Source organism: Dermacentor silvarum, unplaced genomic scaffold (genome assembly GCF_013339745.2).
Source record: "Dermacentor silvarum isolate Dsil-2018 unplaced genomic scaffold, BIME_Dsil_1.4 Seq5802, whole genome shotgun sequence".
NCBI lineage: Eukaryota > Metazoa > Arthropoda > Arachnida > Ixodida > Ixodidae > Dermacentor > Dermacentor silvarum.
The window spans coordinates 11,186-24,260 of record NW_023606463.1 but is presented as its reverse complement, the minus strand read 5'-3'; the positions used below and the strand labels follow the sequence as shown (position 1 = coordinate 24,260).

Genomic DNA, 13,075 nt, shown 5'->3' with positions numbered 1-13,075 from the left:
TTGATTCCTACACCAGTGAGCACAAGCTCTTCATCCTGGCTCATTGGCCGGACTGATGGCACTTTACCTGCAACCATGGAAGTTATTTATCATGGGTTAAATTACAAGGAGCAAATAAAAGTACTCTCTATGTCACCAGCCATGTGCAACAGAAAACCAAGTGAGCAAACTGAAATGAGAACAGCAAACCCAAATGGTGCCTCACGTAGGTCACACACGACTAATTCGTAACTTTTATAATGTACACACTGATATTTGCAACAAAAACTAACATTCTGCTTGTCACACATCAAGAGAACCCAATTTTTTTGTGCTTGTTTAGAACTGCACTAGGACACTATGCTCACTTACAGCCAATCAGCAAATGAAATAAAAAATGCAAACACAGCGCACAGTGCATTTAGTGCAATGGTGCACTGGGAATTTTCATGGGTGCTTGAAAGGATGTGAAACCATGTATGATAGGTTGATTTCATTATCTCTAGCGCAAATCAGTCGAATTTTTATTCATTTGACCTGAACCTGTCATGCAACAGAAGCTTCAATTTCATGGGTGAATGGGTGCTCATGTTGAATTAAACAAGAGTTCAAAACAGACCTTGAGAAACTCCTTGAAGCATTGAAGATTATTAATTTATTCTGCTGCAGCACTCTTTTAAAGATGTTTTTGAGATGCTATCAATGTGTTGAAACTGAATTTTCAAGCAGGGTGCAGGCTTAGGCTAGCTCATTAGATATATTTAGACTTAATAGTGCAAACTTTTGAAACTTGAAACGTGCAAGTGCCATAATGTAGCATGCACATCATGTTGGACTTTCATGCTTTTTGTGCAGATTTCGTTCATATCACTTATTTTCAATTTTAATGCTTAGTTTTCTTTTCAACTGTTACAGACATTTTTGTAGCTTTCCCGTCAATTGTATAAAAGCACCCAGTTCAGAAAGAATAAACCAGTTAAAAGTCTGTGCAGTGTTTGTCCTTTTTCTTCTCTGGTGTCCCAAGTTTTACATTCATGCTGTTAGTCTAAATAAACTTTCAATGGACAAAATTGGCATCTAAAGGGCATATACACTATAATGCATGGTCTGCTTATTTCTGTACTCAAGGAACCACTCTGCCAGTCTTTACCTCCACCACCACCTCACTTCCATGCCCAGCTCACTGCACAAGATTGTGCAGCTGCTATTGAGAGCTCAGAAAATTCAAGTTAGCGCCCCTAAATGTAGCACCCTTACAAAATGGGTTATTGTAGTTGATGAGCACACAGTTTCTAGTCCCGTTTACAGTCTCCTCCGCCCCCCCGAGCATCACGCCTAACAGCACTGTTCTCAGCTCTCTGCAACTGCTGCTTGCCATTTTGCTCTAGTGATACCTATTTGTATTTGCGACAAGAGACATTTTTGGCATATCGGTCAGCACCTTTACCTTGAGAGGTTGCACATATATATATATATATATATCTATATATATATATATATATATATATAATGTACCCTTCGGTGATTCCCTTTAGTTCAAATTATCAGCGCTTTCACAGTTATAACCTTGCCAAGTTAACCAACGGGATGAATGAGTGTTCTAATGAAAGTTCACTCCCACACAAGAAACAACAGTAAAGATGGCAGGGTAGGGATTCCATAACACTCTTAGCAGATTGTGAAAGATCCATGAGAGTAGAAGATCCTTGACCAGCAAAGAACAACAAGGCTAGTACTTCAAAACGCAATACTTACAAATACAAAACTCCTACAATCAACTGCAAACTTAACTCATGGCTTAACTTTTTTATATATCCCAGTGCATTTCACCCTACTACTTCATCTCAAGACAAATGAAGGCTCGAGAAACACATACACACAGAAAATTATTTTGGATCAAATAGTCAATTCTAAACAATGTTTCCTCCTAGAGGGAAAAATGAGCACACAAATGAGTTTACTTACAGTGTTTTTCTCAATGATACGATTAAGCATTAAAATGGCCTTGGTCTGCTGCTCCCAGACCATGAGCCAAAAATGGCTAGTAGTTGTCGGTAAAGGTCCCTGTAACAAGGCAGAAAGCAAGGTATGATTCAAACATTTCAAGGGCCCCTGCAACATTTCTTATGAAAGATATCAAAGGGTGTCTCAACAAATCTGCACCTTGTATGAACAGTAATTGGTAATCAAATGCTGCAGCTGCCATGCCTTTCGAGCCTTTCTTTTCTTTTCATCATTCATACAGCATTTAAAGCTGTGCACTACATGGAACTACGCCCACCATGTTCAGCACATCCTCCCATCAATCTGTATCAACATGACGAAGATCATGTGGTGCAACCCTTGATCACACCGCCCATCTTGAAGGCCATAGTATTGGCACATTGGCATCATTTTACACCACCAAATGGTGCCACTGCCCAACCTGCAACGAAGTTCTTCCCCTCAGCCAGAGGCACTGCTCAGTCGCGACGTTTAAAGAAACCTGCACAGTAGACATCATGTTTACTATCCACCATGTTTCCTCTAGCAAAAAGTGAAAAGAAAAGTGGTGAGGAGACATTGTAAAGCTGAAGGAATGGTAGGCAGCCTTTGAAGCAATACTGTGAACTACCAGCTGCATTTATAATCGATATTTGCACATATGTTCTTGATGGTATAGCATAGCGAATACGCTAGCTTTGTTGAATTCAGATGCTCTTTCACACTTCTGGCTTTTTCTAACCTAGCTGGCACATCAAAGAGCAATACTACAGTAATGCCATATTCCGACATGATACACGGATTATTCGTCCTAATTGTTTACCATATTTTCGTAAGGTTTCCCACAGGGGCATCACAGTTTTGAACTGAAATTTGTGACTGTAGTAATCCCCCATGGCTATACTCTGTTTCATACATAAAGGCAACACTGCAGCTGGTACGCAAGTATTCCAATTATAGAGGTCTCACTTCGTGCATTTCGCAGTGCCGTTATTTTTAATAAGCAACGCTTTCACGAAACAACTCCACATATTACAACAGCAACTTCTCAACGAAAGGTTACGTCGTCACATATTTGTTCGCCTTTATGTTTGCAGTATGTGACAAACTACGTTTCATCTTGAGCGCAAGTGGTGCGCTGTAGCTGCTGGTAGTATAAACACGTCACTCCACTTGTTTGGTGGTAAATGGGTTCAGATGTCAGACGTCTTCCATATAATAATGTCATATTTTGCGACACAAAAGAGGCAATTTTACACCGATTTTATTGCAGCATACCTATATTTTTTTCTATCTGTGGCGCAGTATTTTTTTTGCAATGTGAGCTGTGAAGGAGTAACGTTGCCTGTTATATATAAACGAAGTTAACTGATAAAATAAAACAAAATTTGCACGGCTTTCTTCAGCTATTCTGGCTATAAAAATAATCATTGCCTTAGTTTTACATACATTTCTGTCTACCTTTACACAACAGTAAGATCTTAATTTTGGTTACCCATAAATTTACTTTACCAAGAGAAATTGAAGTTGTCACGTCCGTTATATGTCAATAACTACAAAAGAAACAGAAGTATAACATACCCAAAGTCGTTTTGACATGTTTCAACATAAAGACTTCAGTTTCTCTCAACGCATGTGCAGAGTTGTCGCAATGTTTCTTACACAGTTGCTGCAGGATTTCAAGTTATTCAGCCTGTACAATATACAATGAAATTGACAATAGTGATATTGTGGTAAAATGTAACCAATAATTATTTTATTCACCCTCGGCAAATTATCAAATGCTGAACACCTTGACAAGCCCTGTAACAGTTTCAGAATGATTTAGTAGTCTCTGTTCATGGGCTAATTGTTTAACTGCAACAACACTGTTTCCCAACACTGTGTTAGAAAACAAGCAAAAAGAGAAAGCACGGAAAATAAATAAGCCAATACTACAACGTGCACAATACACTCAAATGCAAAATTTTATTGCCCAACTTCTTCAGAACTGCTATGCGTATATTTTCCAAAGGCTCAACAAATGGAAGACACAATAAACTCCCTGAGTTAAATGTAGGTGCGATTAGCTGCCTTCACTTTAACCAGGCTGGCATTAATATAATCCTTGTCCCCTCGTTTTAAGATGACTCTGCTGTGGTCATCTACAAAAGCATAAGCATTGATTCAGCCCAATTTCTTTTTGAATCACTTTTGATCATCTTAGCTAACTTGCAAATTCAAGGGTACAAAGAAGGGAGAAGGGAAGAACAAAAAAGAAATTAACACAAAATGCTGCCATAGCCCTTCAACAAAGCATTTTTATTTGATGTCAAGACCTCACCTAGTGGTTCCTGAAAGAATTAATATGGGGAAAAAAAATAAAGCAATATGTACACCTAAATGTAATTTGCAATTCTGCATGCACCATACTGGATCTCTCTTCACAAGTGCATGCGCAGAGGTGCATCTAAGCGATGACTGAGAGCCCCTCTAGCAGCATACCCTAATGTGTTTAATGGCTTGTTGGCTGGCTAGCACATAGACAACAAGAATGGCACACTTACATCCACTGAGTTGTTCATTCTTTGTGTCTAATGTGCAAGAAAAAAATTTGGTAATGCGGCATCCAAAGCTCAAACTTTGGCTAGCCAGAACCTTGCTCTTTTTGCATCAGTGCTCAATGACACTCACTCTTCAGCAGCACCACCATAATGTGTCCCAGTAGACTGCACCAAATCTAACAAGCTTCCGTGAACCTTTACATTTCTAAAGCATCCACAAGCGCCGCATTATGTCAAGGTCTCACAATGTAGCCCCACAAAGTACCACAAGCTAGGCTTCCATAGTGCTAGGCTTTACAAAGTATAACTGCACTGACATCATATATGTCATATCATTGGCCAGTGAGCATTTGGGTTACGGGTTATTAATGCCACCTGTGAAATCATGCTGCAGAGGTAGAGCAAAAGCACAGTGCATAAACAGACAGCACACTGCTAGTTCGTAGTACCAAAGAAAGCATGCTGTGTTAGAACATTTTAAAAATGAGCAACCATGGCTTGCCTTATGTGCTACGTACACAATTGTGCACGCAAGGTAGTGCGTTGAAATAAAAAGCACTGACTAAAGTTATAATATTTAAAATATTTTTCAAGCATATCGCACTTCTGATTGGACCTATACTGCAAAATATGTGTAGAACGTTTTCGTAAAATGAGTAGGAAGCTAAAGGGCTGGATGTTTGCTCTCAGTGCCAATTTTTCCACATTTTACATTAGGCATATATTTCAACCGTCTGGATAGGTGCTTTCCAAGAATGCTAGACAAAAAATAGTTAGATTCTCATATCTGATGTTTCTATAAAGAGCTTTCGCATGGAGTCCACATTCTTTAATTTTGAGAAAACTCAATAAAGAATTGAAATTTCTGAATTTCTTCTGCAGCTGTACGGTTTCATGATTGTGAAGAAATGTGATGAAACGAAATTTTCATTTGATAGAATTAACGGGCATCTGAAGGGGTTAATTGCAAGATCATAATTAGGTATAAAATTCTTATATACCTGTGTAACACTGATGCCTCACAGTGAGACTGCTATGGGCCAACAATATTTTTTTTATCAACGTAAATTGAAGCATGAATGAAAAAAATAAGAGGACAGCTCTTGAGCTTATTTCTGGCAAGTATGACACAATATGACTGCATTCTAGTGCATGTACAGTCCCCGCGGAAAAAAGATTAGCAGAATGGACTGGTGGCCGGAGCGGCCAAATCACGACATGCGGCAGGGGTGGCCATCAGAAAACGTGTCGCGATTTTGCCACTCCGGCCACCAGTCCCTTGTGCCGCATTTCGTGATTTTGCCGCTCCGGCCGCCAGTTCACTTGTGCTAATCTTTTTCCGATGGGACTGTACATGCTGCAGCTTTGAAACTCATGTAGAAGAATGAGCTGCATCAATGATGACACAGCAGCAAATGCGAAAATGTAATTATATTTCCTAGGTTACTTTACTTGTCCAGATTTCCTGATGCCAATGATGCAGTAAAAATTTATAAAATTGTACTATCATGAAATATCAAGTATACCAGTGGCCCCCTCTTAGTCTAAGAAAATTTACACAGAATTCAAGATGGCACAGGAAAACTACGAACACCTCTGACTAAAGGGTGTTGACAACTTTCTCCAAATCTTATAGTACACCTTTCTATGTCAATACACTTATTGGCTGCTTCACATCTGCCCCTGCCACCAACACCCATTCATTTTTTTTTTCTTTTCTAAATGGCAATAAATGCAATGATGAGCTTATAATGAACCAGACTTACAGATACAGCTTGGCCATGCCAACATGCTCTTAATTAAAGATGATAGCATCACAAAAGCTCCTTTAAGGGAACTGACAACCATCGCAATGTGCAATGGGATTATAACGCACACAAAAATACTTGAGAGGACACACTGTAGTAAAACATCATCATTAAAGGAATACTGACAAAATTTTTGTCTCACTTTGCTTTATCAGATAGCTGCCAATTCCGTAATGATGGCATTAGGCAGCCATTCCTTAAGTAACTAACAAACAGAACTGGACCACTAATAAAACAAATTTAAAATGCAAACCAAATATAATGAAGCTTCTTGATGTAGGGGGTGCTTACAAGGGTACCTCTATACCTCTACAGGTCACAAATATCAGGAAGTAGTGGCAACATGACATCAATTCTGGAGTTTTACGTGCCAAAACCACAATTTGATTATGAGGCACGCCATACTGGGGGACTCCAGATTAATTTTGACCACCAGGGCATCTTTAACGTGCCCCCATTGCACGGGACACAGGCTTTTTTTCATTCGCCCACATTCTAATGTGGCCGTTGCGGCCAGGATTTGATCCCGCGACCTCGTGCTTCGCAGTGCAACACCATGCTGCTAAGCCACCACAGCGAGTGACGTCACTGATGCATGGAATCGTGCACCAAAGATATTAAGATGACGTGGGGTTTCGAGCGCTCGCAATAGTTGCGTGAAGCCGCTGCCCTATTGGCCATGTTTTGGCCGGATTCAAGCCGTTGCGTGCACATGCGAAACAGGGCCTGCAGAGACCACATCCAGACGTCAGAGAGTACATATGTGTTCCTCTCTGCCAGCAGCCACCCCTTTGTCCGTCGCCGGCCAATGGTTACTTCGGCTGATCAAGGTCACGACCTCGGCGCGCCCGTGCACTTCTGTCGTTTCGATGTCCTGAGCGAGGCCTTCCAATCATGGCCCCCATCTGTTCTTTTTCCCCATTTTGTCTTCTGTGGGGTGCAGGATGGCAGGCACTGGCCGGAGGATAGGTGGCCACTCTAGACTGGGTTCTTCGTTCTCTGTCGGGGTGCGCAGCAGCCACCGGCGACCATTCGGCCATGTTGTATAGCAATTAGATTCAGATTAAGTAGCATTGTTAACCTTGTTTTATCGAACTCCAGCTTCATAAATAAATGTTCTTTCCAGAGAGCTTCGCCTTGCTGCATGCATGGTCTCGCCTTCCCCTAGCTGGGACTGGCTAAGGGTACACACGCGGCAGACCACTGGCACACAGAGCACCCAGAATGGGTGCAGGACCCTGTTTACATGGAGGCTTGTGCTGCTCAAACCCACGGTGGTCGTTCAGCACACACAATCGGAGTGTGCGCATGGTGAAGTGACGACAATGTTCACCAAAAAAGGAGGACCAACAAAGGATGAAGAACTTATGCAGTTACTGCAGCAGCCTACTACATGTTGTAGACATATTCCAGTGTCGTGGTTGAATAGATTGCACCAACCAATCTTCTTGGTGCTAAAGCCACATTTCCAGCTGCCTGCTATCGCCATCACTTTCAATAATTTGTTGCCAGCATGCTTTGGTGCATTCATTTATGAATGATGCATAAAATAAAGTAAGCCCTACTAAAAAGAGTAGCAAAATGCTGGTACAGTCATAACGAACAAGCTGTACTCATTTGAAACACAGTTTGGTAGCATTACGCGGACTAGTTGGGTTTGTCCAAAACATGCAAGGGGAGGTGGGGGGGAGTGCCATACTTGTCTCCTCCTACATCCCCCGCACTACCCTTTCCAGGGTTCTTGCTATCTACAGGAGATGGCCAAAAAAATATGCCCATTGCATTTATAGCACATCATTAAAGGGACACTAAAAGGAAATACTAAGTCGACGTGAACTGTTCAGAAATCTCCAGAAATCCCGTTGTGCTTGTTTTGTGCCAAGAAAGACTTAATGAGAAAATTTTGACGGAACGCATACCTTTAGCGCAATTCAAATCGCCCATCCCCCCCCCCAATGCAGGGAGTGATGACATTGCATATGCCATCACCGCCCTTTCAGTGAGTAAAACAGCAGCCGAGAGACGGCACTAGGGTTTTCTGCGCCAAATGCCAACGAGCGGCCGTGGGGAAACTGAGCCAAGACAGAGCACTGAATTCACCACTGCAGCTGCTCTTGGTCAAGTGCCGTGGATCGTTCAAGAATCCCGCGACATCACATTCGCAAGCCAGCAAAACCAGCGCAGCATTACGCAATAACAACTACTCAAATTCGAAAGCGCAGGTTGCACAGAATGAAGAAAGCAAAACCTTTTGACCGCCTGCGTCGTCGTCAACGGTAACGTCAATTAGTACATTTTTCTAAAAATCAGATAGAACTGGACAAGCAGCATTTTCTTTCGTCTTATAATGCAATACAATTATATTTTTATTACAAGTGGTTGAGTACGAGTCAGAGAATTATAATGAGAAGTGTCTTCGTCATCAGGCTAGTACTTGAATGTCCTGGGGAGTCTCTAATCGTGTCCTGCATTTGCCTCAATTTCTTTATTACTAAAGCCCTGTTTGCGATAATATTGATGCCCTAAATGTTCTCGTGCACTAATCTACCACTTTAACTAGACATGTGACTTTAGTGTCTCTTATTTGCCAATACTAATATCATTTCATGCCATACACTATGCCTCCAACACTCCAAGATTTCAAACAAACAGCTTTATACCACCTTTAATCGCTGGTATATATGGATTACAAAGTTGCAGGTTAAATTCCAGGGACTGTATTTTGTAAGGATTCTTTAATCCATTACTATTTATTGCTTATGAACCACTGCACAAGTGGTGCATCCCAACAATAATGGAGGTCGGGCATCGTGTAAACAAGGCCGCAATATCGCAGCAATTCCTTCAACTTGATTCTAGGCCACTCTTACCAGCCTACACTCACGACCTGCTGATCCCACTGATAATGTGGGCAATCATGGCACAGTGCCACATATGCAATCTGTATATAGCTTTGAGCATGCTGGGTTCCATCTACACAACTTCCAAAGAAAGCATCGCAGGCATTATGACTGATACCCCCTGTTATATAGGCAGTTTTAATCCTAATCAAAGTCAAATTTGCATCATAATTTTCAAGGATGATCGAAACAAGACACTGCTACATAGTCCAAATGAATACTGATCAAGATGTGAATTCCAGTTTATATGACACACATCAGACATTTCTAGATGCCCTCAAACTGGAATGCCATAGTTAAATGCGCCTGATACAGTAAAAGTAATGTAGAAGGTCATGTTTAGCAGGGAAAAGCTATTTTATGCATTTAATTGATGGCAGAGAGAAGAGTTAATTCTACTAATCCTGTTAGTGACTAAGTGCAAGTATGAATTTCCAAATCTATGTATTATACTGAGTAAAAATATGTTAATGTGATGGCTTTTTTCTGGTTATGTTGTTCTGTACCTCCTAACTCACTAGGCTCGTGCATTCTAATGGCAATCTTCGAAAAAAAAAAATTATGGGGTTTTACGTGCCAAAACCACGATCTGATTATAAGGCACACCGTAGTGGGGACTCTGGAAATTTCGACCACCTGGGGTTCTTTAACGTGCACCTAATTCTAAGTACACGGGTGTTTTCGCATTTCGCCCCCATCTGGCAATCTTCGACTATGCTCAAGAATCTATATTCCGATTGAAAAAGATTGATATGAGCCCATTACAGTCAAGCGTGTTGTAAACTGATTGCGTGGCAACACTCAATCTGGATTGAGTTTTACCATTAGATCAGTTTTACCACATGCAAGAACGCTTGTGTGACACACATAAAGGTAGTGAACATTCATTCCTACCTCATACACGGGCACCAAAGCAAAAAAAGCACAGGCAACAAAGCCAGCCAGATAGCTAGTGGTGAGGTTTTCGGCACTTGCCACTACAGTTTTCACGATGCGAAAAAAAATCCCATGCAACATCAGGGTACAAAAACAACACATCAAAGAATTTATACTTTGCCTTCTTGCATCTCATTAACACTTCGCAGCTTTCAAAGCGTGTAAAAATCATGCTATGATGCACGAAACACTGCATTGTACTCAGCCACATTTCATTTTCAAAATTAACATATAAAATGTATGGTTAACATACGGTCATTTCACACTAAACAAAAGCTGCTCAATAACTTTTGTAGTTTAGGTTTTCTTTGTAGCTTCGAGCTACAGTCGGGTGGATGAAAATTTTTCCCTTTACCAATTTTCCTTCACCTTGCGAGCTTCTGCAGGAATGATTTGCCATATTCAGTTATGAACAGTGCTTTGTCACCATTCATTCACAAAAATTGTTTATGACACAATCATGTTGAAGATATGTCTCAAAAGAAAGCGGACGACATGAGCAAAAATGTGTTACATATATGTTTCAACTTCCATACAAAAGCCAAATGTCTAATACTTATTAGCCACATTTTCGGTCAGCAGCTTTACTACCCTACCAAATATGATGTCAATCTATCAATTTCTGCAACTATTCACAAAAAACAATGACTTATCTCCTGTAGAACATGCAAACAGCAAGGATGCTGTCACTGCATATCTCGTAACACACCCGACCTATGTTTGTTTTACTTTGTTCCTTACCGGAACTCATCAACATTAGTAGTCCAATTCACCAATTCACATAAAGAATGGATATAGAAAACAAATGCCGCTATTCATTTTTTGGCCATGTTACCTAGCTTTACCAGAGGTTCTTGTCAGCTCCAAGTCCTTTCTTGGTTCATGAAAGGTTCCTTCTTTAAGAGCATATAGGGTATATGCCATGCATGTGACACCATGTAGCTTTCACACTGCGAGCAAGGTAGCTAATTCAAGGGTACTTCCCAAACATGTGCATCACATGCAACACAGAAAATACTGTATTCACGCGCTCGTGCCAGATTAAGCGCTTTAGACGCTATGCTCACGCTATGTCCATAGCGCAAATGCTTGCTAGGCCAAATCATATCCCTCCCTGTCTGTCAGTCTCCCACTTTGTTTCCGCGAAACACGCTTTTCTTTACAATTCCAGTATTTGAGCAAAGTCACTGGTAAAATTGACAAGCTCCGAGAATGCACAGCCATCAAGCTAAGTTGTGTTGCCCTGCTAAGCATCAAAACAAAGGTTCCAAGTTTCAAATTCCAAGTGACAATGTGTGGTGGCCCATCTTACTCACATGGATTTACGTCTCGGTACCGATTTAAGCTCTTGTTATCCATTCGTCTTGCGTCTTTACACGTGTAGTCATAGCTGTTGGACTTGTGCCTGATCTTCTGCAACATCAAAGAAATAATATGTGGCACAGGCGGCAAAATAGAGAGCCGGAAACGCTTCCGAAAACGCTGAAACCATCGACCTGCAAACTGAGAAGCGAAGGAGCCAGAAACACGACTGGCGTCGCGACCAGTCAATCTCGAGACAGCTGCGTATCACTGTTAGTGTCCCAGTTTTCTTAAGCAAGTGCAACTTTTCCCCTGCTACCCATAAATCAGAGTTCTAGTTTCAACAAGAAAGAAAGCCTGCAAGCAAGGGACGCAAGCCAGCACTTTTTAACGTCACCAGTGGTCCTTGCTTCGTACGTGCGTGGGTTACAAGCGTTACATTGTTAATCTGTAGGCCTAACGACTCTTCCAAATTCGATCCAAACTTTGAGAAAAAGACATTCCACTTTGTAAAACAGCTACCATAAACTGTTCCTTAAGAAATTAATGGTATCCTTCTGGAAATGAGAAATCGCGCTACCGCACAACGACGGCAATAACGAATTACGACAGCGGGTTACTACCTCGGCGGTAAACTTACCTGGTAGACTGAATTCCAAGAGTTTTTAGAATCTATTTCTTGGAATTCCTGTTCCATCCTGAATATGAGTATCAGGCGCGTTACCTGCGACACACGGCAATCAAGACATCCCTGCACACAATGATCATCACTGAAGATAACACCTACAAACGAGCAGGCTCCCAGCCTAGCTGCTCACAAGGGACATCGAACATCGCCATGCAAGCGCCGCACGAGAGCACGCTCCTGTTTTGTTTTCTTTTTCTTTTCTTTTTTTCGCCGCGTAGCGCCTGTAGCGCCACTTGCAAGTTGAAAATCGTGGAGTCCTAATGTCTTCAGTTTTCGGAAACAAGTAATATTACTTATAATGCCTCACATCTGAAATATGGCTGGAAAGTAAGGCACCGAATGTCATTAATATACCCTCCGCCGCCGCAGCTATGGTGGCTAACGATGGGCGGACCGGGCGGACACTCCCATAGAGCTACAGTGTACTAGAATATTGGGTAGTGTGCTCTCTGCCCTATGCGGCGCACGCTTCCAGCTGAAGCCGCGTATGTCGCCGGAGCCGGAGGCCGCTAGGGGCGCTGGAGCTAGTTCCACCTGAAGACCCGTGCCAGCGCGTGCGCTCCTGTCACTGCCATTTGCTTGCTGCAGTCTGCACACGAGGACGCGAATCGACTTGATTTTGATTGTTTTTGTAAAGTGCAACGTTCGTCGACTTGTCTCTGCAACGTCCTCGGACATCCTTTGTGCTCGTTCTACGGTGCGCTAAGAAACTGCCTAGTCGCCGGCGCAATTATTGTTTTGCACCAGGGTGCCGGGCAGGCTCGCCGAAGGCGTCTCTTTTCAGCGTCCCACAAGGAGACAACAGTGGGAAAGGAACTTACACTGTGAAGAAAAGAAGCTTGACCAAACATGTGCCGTGTGCGAATTGCACTTTGAACCGCGTTACATAATCAGGGACTTCGTTCACGTCGTTCACGGCAAAGAGCTTTTTTTTTT

At 41.9% G+C, this 13,075-nt stretch overlaps 1 protein-coding gene across 1 annotated transcript; it reads right to left on the bottom strand.

Moving 5' to 3' along the window:
* Positions 1-4,003: 4,003 nt before the first annotated feature.
* LOC119435261 (tyrosine-protein phosphatase non-receptor type 1-like) lies at positions 4,004-12,328 on the bottom strand. Its single transcript, XM_037702175.2, has 3 exons — positions 12,092-12,328; positions 11,466-11,562; positions 4,004-4,106 (listed from the first exon to the last, which is right to left on the bottom strand). Exons 1-3 carry the CDS (start codon positions 12,146-12,148, stop codon positions 4,012-4,014), a joined length of 249 nt encoding a protein of 82 aa, XP_037558103.1. The 5' UTR covers positions 12,149-12,328; the 3' UTR covers positions 4,004-4,011.
* Between the last annotated feature and the right edge of the window lie 747 nt (positions 12,329-13,075).